At 49.6% G+C, this 17,430-nt stretch overlaps 1 protein-coding gene across 1 annotated transcript; it reads right to left on the bottom strand.

Moving 5' to 3' along the window:
• Positions 1–102: 102 nt before the first annotated feature.
• On the bottom strand, positions 103–7,673 carry TEKT2 (tektin 2 (testicular)). Its single transcript, XM_014946523.1, has 10 exons — positions 7,631–7,673; positions 6,538–6,709; positions 5,542–5,667; positions 4,137–4,342; positions 3,775–3,918; positions 2,996–3,110; positions 2,522–2,629; positions 1,945–2,088; positions 1,619–1,698; positions 103–515 (listed from the first exon to the last, which is right to left on the bottom strand). Exons 2-10 carry the CDS (start codon positions 6,691–6,693, stop codon positions 263–265), a joined length of 1,332 nt encoding a protein of 443 aa, XP_014802009.1. The 5' UTR covers positions 6,694–6,709; positions 7,631–7,673; the 3' UTR covers positions 103–262.
• Between the last annotated feature and the right edge of the window lie 9,757 nt (positions 7,674–17,430).

Genomic DNA, 17,430 nt, shown 5'->3' with positions numbered 1-17,430 from the left:
CGGCGGCGGCTCCGCTTCTGGACTTCAAAAATCACCAAAAAAAAGCCCCCAGATGGATTCAATCACCCCAAAAAAACCCTCTTCTGCTCTTGGGGACAGACTTTTTATTGTTTCTAACCCTCCTTCCGAGTGCCAAGAGGCCATAAACATTGCGGGGGAAAGGGGGGACAGAGAGTTATACGCCAAGACGGTTATACAACAAAGTAGGAGGAGGGAGAATGGCGTTTTATCCTAAAATGACACAGATTTCTGCTTTTTCTCGCTACGGAATTGAATCAGCGGTAGCTTTCTCGCTGGTGCAAGGAGGCAGCACCCACTGCTCGCTCCTTGGAGGGGAGAGAGGGCGGTTTGTGGTGCGGTTGAAAGTGTCGAGCTTCGGTACTAATTTGTCAGCGGGGACCAGGAGTTTTCTCCGGGTGTCCATGCACTTGTTGTCCAGCAGCAGGGAATTGGCTTTGTAGCCCATGTCCGTCTGAACACGGTGGAGTTGTCTGTAAAGAGCGTCCAAGGCGTTCCTGGGAAGAAGCAAGAGGTGAGAGGAGTTGGGCTCAAACACTCCGTTCCCTTCCCAAGTTGGACAGGAAACAACCCAACTTCCCACTGTCTGGCAGCAGAAAGAAATCCCCGCGCAGCATCGGCCTCTGCACGAAGAATGAATGTGGGGGATGTTTCAGAAAGAAAGAAATTCTTTGCTGTGAGGGTGGTGAGACACTGGAACGAGGTGCCCAGAGAAGCTGTGGCTGCCCCATCCCTGGAGGGGTTCAAGGGCAGGTTGGAGGGGGCTTGGAGCAACCTGGGCTGGTGGGAGATGTCCCTGCCCAGGGCAGGGGGGTTGGAAATCCATGATCTTTAAGGTCCCATCCAATTCATTCTGTGATTCTGGTCGCACAGCAGCAGGGCTGTTTGGGGCTGTGAACAGCAAGGACACACGTTGCTCCCGCAGAGACGTGCACCAGCCCAGAGCAGCTCTTCTGTTTCTCTATTTTTCATCCTTTTTTTTCCTCTTTCCTTTTTGGAACCGTCTGTGCCTGGTTGGAGTCAGAGTCAAGCAGGGGCCATGGGAATCCCATTGACCCTCCCACCACACAGACCTCTCCTGCTCCCCACCCAGCCCAAAGACTAGTTCCACAGACACCAGCTCCAAAATGCCCCTTCTGGGTGTGTGCCACGTCCAGGGCTGCATGCAGCCGTGTCCCTCATGTGGGCAATTTCACTGAATTTTAGAGTTGGAAGGGACCATAGAGATCATCTAGTCCAACTCCCCTGCTGAAGCAGGATTGACTAGAGCTAGAGCATGTTACTCAGGAGCATCCAGGCGGGTCTTGAAAATCTCCAAGGAAGGGGACTCCACACCCTCCCTGGGCAGCCTGTTCCAGGGCTCTGCCACCCTCACAGTGAAGAAGTTTCTCCTCATATTTGAGTGGAACCTCTTCTGTTCCAACTTGTGCCCGTTGCCCCTCGTCCTCTCACTGGGAACCACTGAAAAGAGTCTGGCTCCCTCCTCCTTCAACCCTCCCTTGAGATACTTGTAGGCATTGATAAGGTCTCCCCTCAGCCTTCTCTTCTCCAGACTAAAGAGGGCTGCTGGGCTGCTGCTCTGCAGGGGCAGGAGACTTACTGGGACTCTGCCAGCTTCTGCCTGAGCGCGCGGATCGATCCCTCCAGCTCGTGGACCTCATCCGTGAGCCCGTACTGGACCTGCGAGGTGGGGAGGGACAAGGGCACAGCATTAATGGGGCTCAAGTGTTGTTTCACAGAGGCCACGGTTCTCTCATGCCCCTTCTAGCCCAGTTATGACATTTTTTTTCATTGCTGTAGCTTGGTGACAGTAGGATCCATTGCTCAGCCCCTCTGTGGTTCTCTCCAAAGTGCACCCACATTTCCAGACCCCTGCATGCCCCCCTCCTGCTCAGTTTCCCCCCTGTCCCTCCTCCAGGGAGGTACCTGATCCCGACAGAGCTCCATGTTGGACCGACACGTGCGGGTCTCCAGGCGGGTGTGGGCCACTTTCAGATCTTGTATTTTCCTTCGAAGATCTTCCTCCAAGCGTCGGATGTCCTCCTCCATCTCAGCAATCTCCTCCAAGGTCTAGAGATAAGAGACACGTATCAGGAGTGGACACAGACTGGAGAACAGCCCCCCTGCGTCCTGGGATTTTACTGGGCTGGGAATGGGCTTTAAACAAGGGCTGGTGGCTTCCGAGGACTGAACCCCTCTGTTCAAACTGGGCTTTTCCCATGGACCAGCCATGGTGCTGCTGCTGTTTTATGGCCACAGCAGTTGAGCCCAGGGGTGAAATAAACAGCCCAAAACCTGGCACTGCTGCCGGGAAATGCCCGAGCAGCAACTGTGATGGCAGAAGGAGGTAGGATGTTGGATGGTGCAAGGATCATACATGTGCCACTTCACAGCTCTCATGTGGAAACCAGGCTGGGCCAAGCAGCTTTCCACGTAACAAACAGCCTTTTGGATTCAATTCCCACCCAAGGTTGTGTTTGATAACCAAGGAAGCAACATTTACATTCTTCTCCTGCCATTTCAGCTCATCATAGGCTCTGTCCAGGTCTCTAATCCTCTTGCGCAGGGCGAACTCTGTGGCCACACGCTGAGCCTCCAGCTCGTTGTTTGTCTGAGGAGAGAACAGGCCCCAGTCACTCACCTTGAGATGGTGTCTCCCTCTCTGCTCTTTGCTGAGAGGTTGGGACAAGCCCAGGAGCAAATCCAGCTGGGTTCTGGCTGCTGCCCTGTGTGTGCAGGTCACACACTGCCCTGAGGCCAGGGGCAATGGACAGGTTTGTGTCTTCCAGGTGTCTGAGGCTGCTGCAAGCTCCACAGCGTAACCACGCTCCCCTCTCAAACCAGGAGGGCAGGTGCCCTCAGAGAGACCCCTGGGCTAGTGCTGCCTCCTCAAAGGTTGCCTTCCCCCGGCTGCAGCACAGCCCACCCTCCATCCAGAACTTCTGCAGCACTGATTCCCATCCAAGGACTGACTTACCTGAGCGATGGTGAGCTGTGTTGCTTCTCGGAGCAGAATGGAGGCTTTCATTTCTGCCTCAGCACGCTCCTTGTTACACTGGCTGTACCGTTCCCACGCGTCAGACGTAACGGATCTGGGAACAAACCGGTTTTCAGTTCTGAAAGTTAAGTCCAGTCTTTGCAAGACAGTTCAAAAGGAACCACCTGCTGCAGGCCGAGAAGGCTTTTGTGCAGCACGAAACAATTCAGGAATTCTGGAGGTCACATCCTGTCTGATCTCCTCGCCGCAGCAGCTGGAGATGGCTACCCCACGGCTACCCCATGGCTCCTGCACCGAGCCCAACATCTGCTCAAAGCAGGGACGAATCCAAACCCTGCTACCAAACACCACGTGAGAATGTGCAGCATCTCCCCAGAGATACCACACTTCCTGCACCGAGCCCAACATCTGCTCAAAGCGGGGACGCATCCAAACCCTGCTCCCAAACACCACGTGAGAATGTGCAGCACCTCCCCAGAGGCCAGTACCACAGCACTCACTGAGCCACCTCCAGCCACACGCCAGGGAGGCAGGGCAGATAGCTTCTCTGGTTTTACTGTGACAATTCTGATAACTCCCAAAGTTCTATGGCTTTACAATTCAAGAGACGCAACAAATCCCAGCAGCCACCTCCTGTTCTGAGCTCCCTCCAAAACTGCACCATCAAGCCAGGACATTGGATGGAAGGAAGAAGCAACCCAGGGCTCTTTCAAGCACCAGCAGAGATATGGCCACACAAGGGCAGGCTCTTTCCTTACCCGTTTGGGACCCGGGTTGGGTTGACCTTGAAGGAGATGTTGGGGGAGTTCACGCTGAGGTCTAAGCAGTTGCGATCTATGTCCAGTGCTTCCACCTTGTCCCGATGGTCACTGCTCAGCTGCTGGCGAGCCTCCTGCAAGAGGCTGAAGAGCAGGGCTGGATTAAGCAGGGAACACACAGAGGGGGGAGGCACCTCTCAATTTCCAAAGCTTTCACCACTACCTAGGTCAACTTTTTAAAGTGCTCTGCTCAGCAGTGCCCTGGGGACTGAGCTGCTGCCCTCCTGCAGTGGGGCAGTGACCCACGAGCAGGGGCAAGAGGCTTTAATGCCTCCAGTCCAAACCCGTGCCATTCTCCTCACCATAACTGTTCGAAGCCTTCGTGCACCTTCTGCTGCAGTTCTCTCTTGGCTTTTTCTATCACCTTCACCTCCTTGTGCAGCTCTTCGCTCACAGGGTCCCTCACCAAATCGATGGCACGGCGGCTCTCCCGGAACGTCAGGCACTCGATGGAAACATCCAAATGCAAGTTCTTTGCCTGGAGTGCACACTCTGCTGCTTCCTTCACCTGCAGGAAGAAGCCAGCTGGGTGTGGGAGGGGTCTCCTTCAGGGATGGGAGGAAGAAAGGAAAGGGAATCCATGGAAACCCTCATTAAGAGGGCCTCGCACTGCCTGTCTTTGCAGTTCCAAAACCTTTGAGCAAGTCTGGAATGAAAATGGCGAGAGCCAAATACATTAGTCCTTTACATCTGCTATTTGCATTGGGAGTCACACCTCACTGGGGCCTAATGCCTCCTGGAGCAGCAGCCTCTGAGCTTAGAACTTAAAGAATCAGAGAGATGTCCTACTGCTGTTCTCTAAAAATCAAACATTTTTGAACGATGGTATTAGCGTATTTCTCATTATCCTTCACTGCTTTAAAAAAAAACCCAAAACCCACCCAAAACCCCAAAGGTGAGTGTGCTGTACACAGCTCCATAAAACGGTGTGGCTCAGCCAAGAACGCAGTGGCTTGGCTTTCCAGGAAGTCATTGCATCAGGTCTGGATCTCAGTATCCCTGCAATAAACCCCCCTTAAACTCCAGATGGGCTTGCCCATTGCAGAAGAGAAGCCTCAATTATTTAACATCCCATGTTGAGAGTGGAAGTTGATTTCCAGCCATCTGTCTTCCCAACATACTTTGGCTAAAGCATCGATTTCCGCATCTATGTCTGCGAGGCATTTGTCCAGGGTCTCTTTCCATCTGTTCAGGCTGCTGATACGCTCACCCAGGCGCGTTCGGTTGTCGTGCTCATCCCATTTTGCCTGCAATTAGAGGAGAAACGCCATTATTTTTTTTTTTAAATTGCACTTACAAATCTTGCTGAAGCTTTTCCCTGTTTTCAGGATTGACTGACCCCTCACAGGAATATAACACGTTGCCATTTGGTCTGTGCTGTTCTCTAAAAATCAAACATTTTTGAACGATGGTATTAGCGTATTTCTCATTATCCTTCACTGCTTTAAAAAAAAACCCAAAACCCACCCAAAACCCCAAAGGTGAGTGTGCTGTACACAGCTCCATAAAACGGTGTGGCTCAGCCAAGAACGCAGTGGCTTGGCTTTCCAGGAAGTCATTGCATCAGGTCTGGATCTCAGTATCCCTGCAATAAACCCCCCTTAAACTCCAGATGGGCTTGCCCATTGCAGAAGAGAAGCCTCAATTATTTAACATCCCATGTTGAGAGTGGAAGTTGATTTCCAGCCATCTGTCTTCCCAACATACTTTGGCTAAAGCATCGATTTCCGCATCTATGTCTGCGAGGCATTTGTCCAGGGTCTCTTTCCATCTGTTCAGGCTGCTGATACGCTCACCCAGGCGCGTTCGGTTGTCGTGCTCATCCCATTTTGCCTGCAATTAGAGGAGAAACGCCATTATTTTTTTTTTTAAATTGCACTTACATATCTCGCTGAAGCTTTTCCCTGTTTTCAGGATTGACTGACCCCTCACAGGAATATAACACGTTGCCATTTGGTCTAATAGTCATCTACGCAAACGGAGAGTACAGAAAACACCACGAGATGCAACGGATGCGAGAATCACACCCAGGGATTTCACGACAGAGGATTTCTGGATTTCTAGAGAAAAGGAGGCTCCGGGGAGACCTTATAGTGGCCTTTCAATATCTGAAGGGTGCCTATAGAAGAGCTGGGGAGGGACTCTTTGCCAGGAAGGGTAATGATAGGACAAGGGGAAACAGTTTTAAATTGGAAGAAAAAAGATTTAGATTAGATCTCAGGAAGAAATTTTTTACTATGAGGGTGGTGAGACACTGGAACAGGTTGCCCAGGGAAGTTGTGGATGCCCCATCCCTGGAGGGGTTGAAGGCCAGGCTGGATGGGGGCTTGAGCAACCTGCCCTAGTGGGAGGTGTCCCTGCCCAGGGCAGGGGGGTTGGAACTCGATGATCTTTGAGGTCCTTCCAACCCAAACCATTCTATGATTCTATGACAGTGAACATGCATCATCGCACATGGGTTTACAGGAAGTAAATGTACTTTTTTAGCAGGTTCTGTAGAGGTAAAGCCTTCTTTTATTCCCCCATCCACACATCCATCGCACATGGGTTTACAGGAAGTAAATGTACATTTTTAGCAGGTTCTCTAGAGGTAAAGCCATCTCTTATTCCCTCATCCACACATCCGGATCTAGACACTCTCCCATGCTCCTTAGCCCACAATTCTGACAAGCCCGGGAGCAGCTGACCTGCCAGAAGCCCCACCTGGTTGTTGGTTTCGTTGCGGAGAACTCTCCCTTCCTGCCGGACTCGGTGGGAAGTGGAGCGCTGGCGTTCGGCATCGGCCGAGATGAGGTGGGAGTTGGTGTGCCAGTCCGGCACGGTGTACCGCTGCCCCGGCTTCTCACTCAGCGTGGCCATCTTGCTAAACAGGTGGCTAAAAGGGAGCGGAAGATTTTCGTGTTTATTCATGGAAATACACCAGAAATGGAGACGCAGCCACAAACCAGAAAGCTCTTCAAGAGACAAGCAGCTTGGACAAAACAGCTGATTAGATTACTGATGGTGCTTTTGTTCCAGCTGGGTAGGCTCAGCCCAGGGCTGTGGTCCCAGGGGACCCGGGGCTTTGCAGGAACGGTACAGGTCGCAGCCATCTTCCTCGGTACCCAGCACATCCCTGCAAAACCAGCAGGAATTGCAGAGACCACTCAACAGGATCGGAGCAGCTCCTGGGGACATGGCAGGTCCCAAAAAACCCACAGTCAGGGGGATTTCCAGGGCAGTTTCCCTGGCTCTGGTACACCCCATGCCTGTCCCCCAGTCCTGGGCACAGGCAGCTGGGACAGAGCTCCCTGAGCGCAGCCACCTGCCCCAAATGCCACTGGGGCTGAGAAGCTGGACAACTCCAGAGGGAAGGAAGCTCTGCGGGCAGGACTGGGGGCTGCAGAGCCAGAGGGAAGGCGCGGAGGGCTCAAGGGGTGATCCCACAGGGGGAAAAAGGAGGAACAGGGAGGGGGCTCAGCCCCGAGCTGGGAGGGCCCCTCACCCTGGCTGGGCGCAGGCAGCCCTGAGGGGGGGGATCCAGTTCCTCTGTGCCTGGGCACTGCTGCTGTCTCGGGGCTTGTACTGATCCCTGGCCCTGCTTCCCCGGGGCCTGCCCTCCCTGTCGGCTCGGGTCGTGGGGCGACACGGCCGGGCCTGGCTCCCCTCACGGGCCGGGCCTGGTCCCGCTCCCCTCCCGGGCCGGGCCTGGCGCCCCTCACCGCCTCAGGGCCGGCCCCGCTCCCCTCACGGCCCGGCTCCGCTCCCGTCCCTCTCCCCTCACCGCCCGGTCCCGGCCCGGCCCCTCTCCCGTCACCTCTCGGGCCCGGTCCCGCCGCCTCAGGGCCGGTTGCCAGGCACGCGCGGGACCGTTGCCAAGCGGCGGCGCGCGCGGTACCGGGCGGTGGGGGGGTGAAGTCTCTCCCTCCGCCCCCCCCGGGGGTCCTCGGCCTGTCTCTGCCGCCGGGATTAGTGGAAGTTACAGGGCAAACTGCGGCAAGGCAACACTAAAACCTGTTATTAAAAAATAATAATGAAATGAATCAACCCAATAACCCAAGGGAATGGGGCCTTGGGGAGGGGGCCGGGGTCCTGGGCCCGATGCGACCACCATGATCCCACCACGGGCAGGAGGATTTGCAACACCGGCCCTGCTTTCTCTCCCCCCCTTCTTTTTCTCCTTTTCCTTTCTCTCCCCCCCTTCTTTTTCTCCTTTCCCTTTTTCTTTTCTTTTCTCTTTCCTATTTTTTTTCTCTTTCTTTTAAACCCCCACCTTTCAAGGGCATTATATCAAACCAAACAGAAAAAAGCTGGAAAGTAAAATCGTTTTCCCCATGTGATGCCACCCACCTCCATCCCCATCCCCCCCCCAGGACACAGGGCTTTGGGAGCCAACCCAAAAAATAATAAAAAAAATAATTAAAGGTATCACAAGTGCATTTCAAAAAAAATTTATTTTTCAAATGAATACGGTTCGTTTACAATACACCCAACTGGATGGCATCTAACGCCAGCAGAGATGGGATGACTGTGGTGTGTACTATACAGTCGCACAGAGGTTACAGATGCCTACGAGAGGGGAGGGACAGTGAAAGGAGCTGACAATTTTACTGTGCTGGAAATAAAGCAACTCTTGCAACAGGTAGAAAATTTTGGCAAGAACAATTTTCTGTGGGAAGGGAGGAGAAGGGGCAGAGGACACCGCTTCCGCGCAGCGAGGACACCTCAACACACAGCCCCCCAAACCCCCCCTCCGCCCCCACGGCCGCAATACAAATAGGCACACATGGTCGAGATGGTTAAGTAAAAATAAAGGCTTTTTACCACTTTGTTTGCCATCCGTCTACAATCTGATCTGTGCAATGCCTCAAGTCACAGCTCTCACTTTATTCTCCAAACAATTCCCTGCTGCTTTGAACCCCCCCCCCCGGTACCTGCAGGGTGGGAACACCTTCCAGCTCCTGCCTGAGCGAGGGGGACACCAAACCCGGGGGGAGCAGCGACGGCGTGTGAGAAGGAGCAAGATGTACACACAGCAGGGAATCTCCATCCACCCGGCTGATTTGTTTGAATTTTATTCGGAAAAAGAATCCCGAACAGCACAATATTTTCTTTTTTTTTTTTTTTTCCCAATTTAAACATATGGTATTAAATCCGCAAAGTTTATACGCAGGACATTGCTCCCAGCAGTCTCCTAAAGGAATCCAGCTCGATGGCTGGCAATGTTATGGCACACACCACGCCACCCGAGCCACTCTCATACCCATATTGGCTCAGAGCAGGATGCTACCCATCACCGGGAAAGCTCCAAAGCCATACCTGCTGATAGACCACGTTCTCATCCATGGTCACACGCCTCCAGGACACCTCAACAGCCTGGTGTTGCCCCACCACAAGCAACAGCTCTCTTAATCCACCAAGGGTGACCTGGGGCAGCAGAACTGCTCACACCAAGGGATGAAACGAGAATATAAGAGAGAGGAGAACCTGCACCCTGCCAGCCCAGCGCGTCACCAACCCACACCACGCAGACCCGGTCAGGGCTGGGAAACGAGCCTGAAAAAAAAAATAAATCAACATTTCGGACCAAAAACCTCGTTCTGCCATCTCTATTGCTGTGCTGAGGTTCCCTGCGAGAAACCGCCTGCAAAACAGACACAAAACGCAGCTTTCTAGAAGCAGGTTTTTCTACAGGAAAACAACGTGAAGTCATCTCAAGGCGAGATTCGATACCGAGAACTGCAGGAATGAGAACGTCTCACTGAAGAAGAGAAATCAAGTCCAAAGAAAACTAAAAACTAGAGCCACAGGAGGAAGGTGATGTACAAAACCCAGTACCCAAAAGAAGCCGTTCTTCACCGCGAGGCTGCCAGGAGTCAGAAGACAAACTTCATCTCCAGCAGCCTTCCCCTCGCCCAGTTTTTTTTGGCAATCAATTTTCCTCACCAGTTAAAGAGCACTGCTCGAGTTTCCGCTTTGCTGGCAACACCATCAGGGTCAAAAACTTCAAAAGGTTCTTTAAATTTAGTGTTGCTCCAGTGGGTATTGCTCTGCTGTTGTGTCTGAGTGAACACTATCTGGCAAGACACGGATTTTCTATCAAAGGAACCGGTTGTGAATATATTTAAGAGATTTGCAAGTGTAAGCGTCACGAAAGTTTATTAGTAACTATTTTAATTGCTAATCGTTGCACACCTGTACTTAAATGGGTTGTGGACCTATGATTTATGGGCTAGCACAGCCCTGAACTCAGCATACAGTCAGTTGTCTGTGTTGCTAGATAGTATTACAGTAGGTATTAATTCTCCAACTGCCAGACGTGTTTGAGAGACCTATGTCATTCTCAGCAATGAAAAAAAAGCCACCAACTTTCATTTAAATAAACTCGCCCTCTGACAGCGTTTCGCAACACATGGATTATCTGAAAAGAAAGCAGCAGGTAAACATCACGGGACCCATCCCAAGGGCTTCCTAGGGCAGAGCCCCCGGGATGGGAAGGGAGAGCCCAGGCTCACGGCAGGGACCGGCTCCGAACAGAGCCCTGTGAACTGAGGACACGCATTTGTGAGGAGGTGCACGGGTTTGTAGAGTTTAGCACTTCCACAACACGGCTCATCCTCAGAACACCAACTAGTTAGCTCTCGTAAGGCGAAGTGAATCATCATAAACATTTTTCTAGACAGGGTGATAAAGTGAGGCAGAAATCCTTTACCGCGGTCAGAGAGGGAACCCATCCCAGAGCCAGCGCCGATCCCAGAGCTCCTGGCTGGGTAACTCACCAGCATCTCAATACTGCATAAAATATAACCTATTTGAAAAGCTTTTCCGTTTTGGTCTGAAAAATCCACTTGTTTTTTTTTTTAGCAGCTTTAAGCCCAAATTAACATCTAAGACACAGGCATCTTTTGTGCAGCACAGTCTACAGCACCCACAGTCAGAGGAGAGGGACCTGCTCTCCCTGGAACCACCCCGGACCCTTCCCACACCCAGGAGACCACGCGATTCCCTCCGCAGACATCACCACCCTCAGCTGCTGGCAAACTGGGTCTCGAGGAATTATCTGAGATGTTTAATCCTCACCTCCATGTTCCCACCCAAGCAGACCCCTGCGCTGCTCCCCGACATTCACTGGACAACATTCCCCGTGTCCTTAACAGCCACCACAGGGGGAAGGGGAGAAGCGACGGAGTGTATGGAAAGCTGCAGGAGCACAGTGAAGAGTGGAGACATTACTGGACAGGCAACATTCAAATAAAGGCAGAATTAATGATTCTCATTAGATAGAGAAACATATCAAGGTTAAATTTTATTTTAAAAATTGCAAGTCTACCAGGAAGTATGTTTATTTGATGACATTACTCGCCAGAAACCACTTATTTTAAAAGCCTCTCCTCTCTGGGTAGTTCCAATTTGCAAATAATTCGGGGCTCACTTTGATTAAGTCATTCAGCACAAACCCAACTCTGTTCTGACCAAGGACTTCACGCTTTAAAAACAGCTCAAGAAAACCACCAACCACACTATCCCAACGCAAAGGCAAGCCCTCCCAGCTCCTATTCTTGATCAGAAAAAGGCACATACTTGCTCTCACTGAGTTCGAGTCCCACACGAACACTTCAGGACACCTAAGCTAAACGTTTGACCTCCCCAACAATTTCCCTGAAGGGCTGGAGCTGAGCAGAGCTCACCTGACACTCACCCAGTCCTTTATTTCCACGGGTGGTTGCTCTCACCACCAACACATCGAGCTGGTTCACCTTCTCCACGGCCACGGCATCGTGGGACCAGGGAGGTAGATCAGAGCTAAGGAAGAGCAGGGCAACTGCAGTGCTACAGCAGAATTAACTACCACTGCCTGCTGCTGTGAGAGCTAAGGAAGAGCAGGGCAACTGCAGTGCTACAGCAGAATTAACTCTACCACTGATTGCTGCTGTATGTCCCGGGAGCCAGGGACACCAGAGCCTGAACCACATGAAAACTGCCACCAGGAATGTGTCAGAGCATCCACGTCTCACGGGGGGGTCTGGTATTGCTCACAAAACCCCTGGCTCCACTGTTTCAAATAGCACCGATCTACTGGAACGTGGATCTGCTCTGAACCAAGTAAGGTACTGCAAAGGTCTGGACAAACACAGTTTGATTTAATGATCCTGCAGTTACAGGCACCGTCACCTGCTTCTCGGCACCATCCTTGCAAGAGGTGAACAGGCACTCTTAAAAAACATGGGAAAATGCTTTTCCCCTCCTGTATTAGTCTCTGAAGTAGTCATGTGGGGTCTTTTGGAGTAAACTGTGGATCCAAAGAGACAGGTTCACAAGGCTCTAGCAGCATGAGATTTTTTTTTTTTTTCAGTATATTCAGCTTTTTCAATATGAAGACAAGTTTCCTCCTCACATTTTTTAGGGCTTTCTCCTCTTAGTTTAATAGCACAGTCACCACCACTCCTCCTCCTCCTCCTCAAACACACAGCTGAGTCGGCTCAGGTTTAGGATTGATCCCAGCACAATTTACTGTGAATCGCATCAATTACAGCAAATCCTCAAGCTGTGTCAGGAAGGAGGATGAATTAAAACTATCCAGGTTCACTAGGTTGTTGGTGGGGTTTTTTTGGTTTGTTGTTTGGGGTTTTTCTTTGTTGTTTGGTTGTTGTTTTTTTTTAATTTGAAGTATTTTAATAGAGTGTCTACGTATTAGCTTGTATTTAAATTGGATATTTTAAAGCATCGTGCAACAGAAACACACAGAACATTCTTCTACCGTATGAAATGCCTGTGTTACAGTTCACCACCTTCTAAACCTCACCAGCTCCAGGGTTAGCTAAATGCAGACAGAAAATAAACTAGTTGATGGGCAAGGGAGGAGATGGAGGGTATTGCTGCAAACAAGCTGATGGCGCGAGGTTTTTGGCCCTTTTTAGTCTAAAAGACAAAACCGCCTACTACTAAAATGGGAGAGAAGACACAGTTTTGGCTCAGAATTTAGACTGAAAAAAACGCTTTTTCTAAATCCTAGCTTAATAACATTAAGAAATTGGGAATACAAAATAATTTAACAGCATTGCAAGCTTAAATACCAACAAAGTGGCATCGGGCACTGTAGTAAGACAAGAAAGGTGGTAACAAACTACAAGAAACATGAGTTCATTCCTCTAACTTGACTCAGAAGAAATCCACACAGCAACAAGAGGCGACTCATGGTCCCTGTGGGCAGCACAAGTGAGATATTGCCAATTAAACCAACAGTGTCCCTTCCAACAAGGTGTGGGCAACTCCAAACGGGGGTCACTGCCCCGCTGTAAAACCCAAATATTTCATTGCTCACGTGCAAATTAATAGATGTTGAAAAGCTCTGCTTACTCCTAGAAAAAGGCTGGACACAAACAAATTCCTGCAACAATGTCACTTGTGATTCAAGTGGAAGTTTTGCACTTAAGCTCCTGATATTCAAAAATATCCTGACATCAAGCTATTCTCCATCTGAAATGCCCAATACTGTACAAACAGTAATAAAATGAACACAAACTCATTTTAGTTTTAAACTTAAAGAAACAAGGTGGCAATTAGTCTGGCTCTCAAGGTGTTTTATTCAGCCTCCTCTCAAAGGTGACCGGTTAAGCTGACTTGAGAGAAGAGAAACAAAACATTCAGAAACTTCTCCCACCTAAAAATAAGTGTTAAAAGCAACACCCAGACCAGACACACAGACCTATGAGCTGCACACAGATTCCCAATAAATATAAGGAAACACCACGATAAAGGACAAGGTTCCTTGTAAAAGAAAAGAAGTCTGATAACTGCTATTAAGACCATTACAAAAATGCAAGTTGTGTGTATTTTTTGCAGGCATGTGCAAGCACATTACAGTGTCATCAAAGCAGAACTTTGCTATTATTATTACTTTATGCAGCATTACAAGGTTACTGAGGTGCAGTGTTTAATAGTCTAGTCTACAGCTTTTCCTGACCGGAGGAACGCTCACCAAACCCTCCACAGACCCAGAGCCTCTTCAGCCATCCAGGGGGGCAGCACCCCCCAACCCCACCAAGCTGCTCCCATCCCGAGTCCCACAGCTCCCAGTTGGGACAACTCGCACGTCACCCCTTGGGACACCCAGGGCAGGTCAGGTCTGCTCCCAGCAGGACCCACCATCTCCTCAGCCTTCAGACACCTCTCAGTTTGGCTACTTCATATCTGGGAGTTTGTTCCATCTCAGAGACAACATCCTTCAACAGCTGTGGGTTCCCTTCAGCACGAATCACATCACCCCAAGAATCCCGGGCTGTTGCTTCTCCTACACCCCCCCCCCCAAGAGACCCCTCAACATGAAGGGGTAAATCACATTGACTACATCTCAACTGCTTCCAGCCTACCACGGGATTTGGTGATCGCTCCTCAACGCCTCTCCCTCCAAACGGAAACACCTTCCTGGTTATTCTTGGTCCTGACTCAGAGAAGCTGATGCTTGAAAGTACCTGAAAGATACCATCAAACACTTGGCATTTTCAATAATTTATCCTAAGTTTTCAGCCACGTACAACTGGAAAATAAAAATCTACAGCACCATCTTCTAAAAAGGCACTTTCTGAGGACTGTCTTGCTTAAAAATAAAAATAAAATAAAATCACTCCAAGTTTTAAACAGCGGAACTGCTTTGTTTTAAAAGGACCCTACGGTAACTACCCGTGTGGGGTGAGGGGGTACCTCAGCCCCAAAGCCGGGGGATGGAGTCTCTCCATCACCACCTTCTCCTGTAGAACTGAGGCTTCGCTGTTTCCCTTCGCAATCCCTTCCCTGCCGGACGCCTTTGCCTTGGTTTTGGTTTAGTGTTATAGAGATCAGGACTTTCGAGACTCCATTAGGGAGGTAAAATGCAGGATCCTGTACCCACCCCCTCCACGCCTCAACCACCCGAAGTACAAAATCCTCGAGGAGCAGAAAGCATCCAGCAGCTCCAGCTCTAACCGCTCCTTCTTCAGCTTCACAAAAACCCATGAGTGAATTGGCCAAGTTCTAGTTAACCAGGTGCCGAAACAAAAATTATGTCCTAATATCCCATATCCATATAAAGTACCATCTTTGGGTAGAAAAGACAGAGGGGAATCTTTCCCTTTGACATCCCTACGGACCGTTTCACTGGCTCCAACCACGCCGTCGGTCGCAGCCACGAGACCCCACGGCACTGCAAAGGATCTGCCTGGCAGGACCAGAGACCACGACAGCTATTTAGAAAGAACCATCTCCGAAAACTGAATTTCTAGTTTCAATGTACATAATCTGAGCTTTTGATTCCTTGGTTATAAAAGTGCTTTGAGTAAGGTTCTAAACCCTCAGTTCACAAAACTGGGAAAATATCAAAAGAGGACAAGATATGATAAAGTGTAAAAAAAAAAGGCCTCAAGCTTTTTTTTTTTTTAAGTGTAGGCTGAGCTTGGAATTTCATCAGAGTGAACTTCAAGACTAGTAGAAAACCAGTATTTGTAGCTGGAATTTGTACAGAGGATGACTGTCTGCTATCTTATGTTGAGCGTTTTATAGGACAAAAATGAAGAAGTGAAAATAGTTTAGGACCAACAGCATCTTGAAATAATTTGACTGACAACTTCCAGAAACCCATTTTACTCCCCAACACCATTTCTATGGCCAAACAAACTTCCAAAAGGATGCCAGGATGAACCCTATAAAAATAACTTTTGGAGGAGTTTAACCAAGATCACACGTTGAACGGCAAACACAGCGATCCTGAGTAAAACAGCCATGGCTGGAGTGCCCTACGACGGAAAAAAAAAGCTACTTAGAGTGGAGTCAGTCATTGTGTTCACAGATGGTGCGAGTTCAACACCTCAACTAGAAACCGCTCTCTTTTCTCTCCAAGCCTGGAGCTCCCAGTCCCAGGGCTCTCTGCGGGGCTGGGGGCTGCGGGGGCCATACCCAGCCCGGGAGCACTTAGTGGCACTTGTTAAGGACAAGCGAGGTCTCGGTGCAGTGTCTTAGGAGATGGGAAAGGTGGGTTTTTGTTTGTTTTTTTTTTCTAGATCGGCACAAACCCGCGGCCGGTTCGTCTGCAAAGCAAGGAGAACTGTCAGCCTGCGCCCACCGCCCTCGCTGGAGTCCCAGTGAGGGAGGGCTCCAGATTTCCCCAAACAGCACATAACATTTGAGATTATTACTTTTTTTTTTTTTTCTTTTTAAAGGAGAGCAGGTACAAAAATAAAAGAAATCCATATACTCTGAAAATATACTGGAAACTGCCACCACAGATGAGGTACCATTTATCCCGACCCCCCCCACCCCCAAACTGCAAACATCAAAATATATATGTTTTTAAACAAAGGAAGAATATCTGGCTATTTAATCTCAGTTAAAATGACAGCACCCTTTGTTACACTTGATATTTCACACCATTAATTCTCTTTTGAAAAAAAAAAAAAACAAGATATCTAACTAACCTTGATTCCTTGCTTTTCTCCTCGTTCCTTAGTGCAGTAATTGTCCATCTCCATTTAAATAAATATAGCAGCTACAGCATCGGAAATGCGTGGCCCTCACAACGCCAGGAACTCGATATCGTAATACAAAGAAGTATCGGCACTTTACGTAGATATTTGCAAAACCAAGAATAGAGATTAAAACGTCCAAATTACTCTTCACATGAAAACCAGGTAAAATGCGAGCTCGGCCAGTAATTTGAGTCGCTTCCCCAATGAAGTTGCTTTATTTTTTTGGTGAAAGCAGCAAGCAAAAGAGCTTCTCAAATCATAGTGACTGAGCTGGGCAGGATGAGAAGCACACGGTGCCTTTGAACGGAGCATACGAAGACTTTTTAAAAAGGAATTTTCATCTAAACGCCAGAAACTGACAAGAAGCCTTTGTAAAACAAGTTTTTAAAAAAATTCTCCATTTTAAAACAGTTTTCTTTAAAAAGCCCAACCTGAACCTTCAATAAACGGAACTACAAGCTAGAGTGCTCTTGGAGAAAGCAGCCAGGTCCCAGACCAAGGAAAGTCTTAGAGACCAGCTGGGCTGGTGGCCAACCCTGCAGGGGGGCAAGTGTGACAGTGGCCGGGGCAACCCAGGCTCTGGGGGGGCATCCTGGCTCACACCAGTATCACCCAGTTTCCCTCCACCACCCTCCCATGGGCTCCCAAGCCACCAGCCAAACGCCCGCCCTCACGACTGCTCTCCAGTGAGAGCTGAGCTTTGCAAAGGCCGACTTTTTGTCTAATCTTCCTGGATATTGGGAGATAAAATAAGGATCTGGGCTGGCTCTTGGGCAAAGCTCCCCAAGACAGTGCTGGGAACAGCTCTAAGGACACGTCGATACAACAGACAAACGCACAAAATACAGTACTTTGTTTTCTGGCAGAAAAAAAAAAAAACCACAAACAGGGGAGATTCATGCCTGTTGAAGCAAAACGGGCTCAGATTTTAGGCTCAAAATACAGTATATTGGCAAAGGAGCAGATTTCATGAGACTGAGAGGAGAGAAGCTACTGATACCAAGCCCTGGTTTTCATGTGGAGAGCAGGCGGAGTCCGGAAGGGCTGGGATAACAGCAATGCCCATACAAACGATCTGCAGTATATATACTATGAACCAGTGCAAATAAAAACAGTCAAA

Source organism: Calidris pugnax, unplaced genomic scaffold, assembly GCF_001431845.1.
Source record: "Calidris pugnax isolate Ruff unplaced genomic scaffold, ASM143184v1 scaffold113, whole genome shotgun sequence".
Classification (NCBI taxonomy): Eukaryota; Metazoa; Chordata; class Aves; order Charadriiformes; family Scolopacidae; genus Calidris; species Calidris pugnax.
Note: the sequence above shows the minus strand (reverse complement) of the source record. Positions and strands in the feature narration are given on the sequence as shown.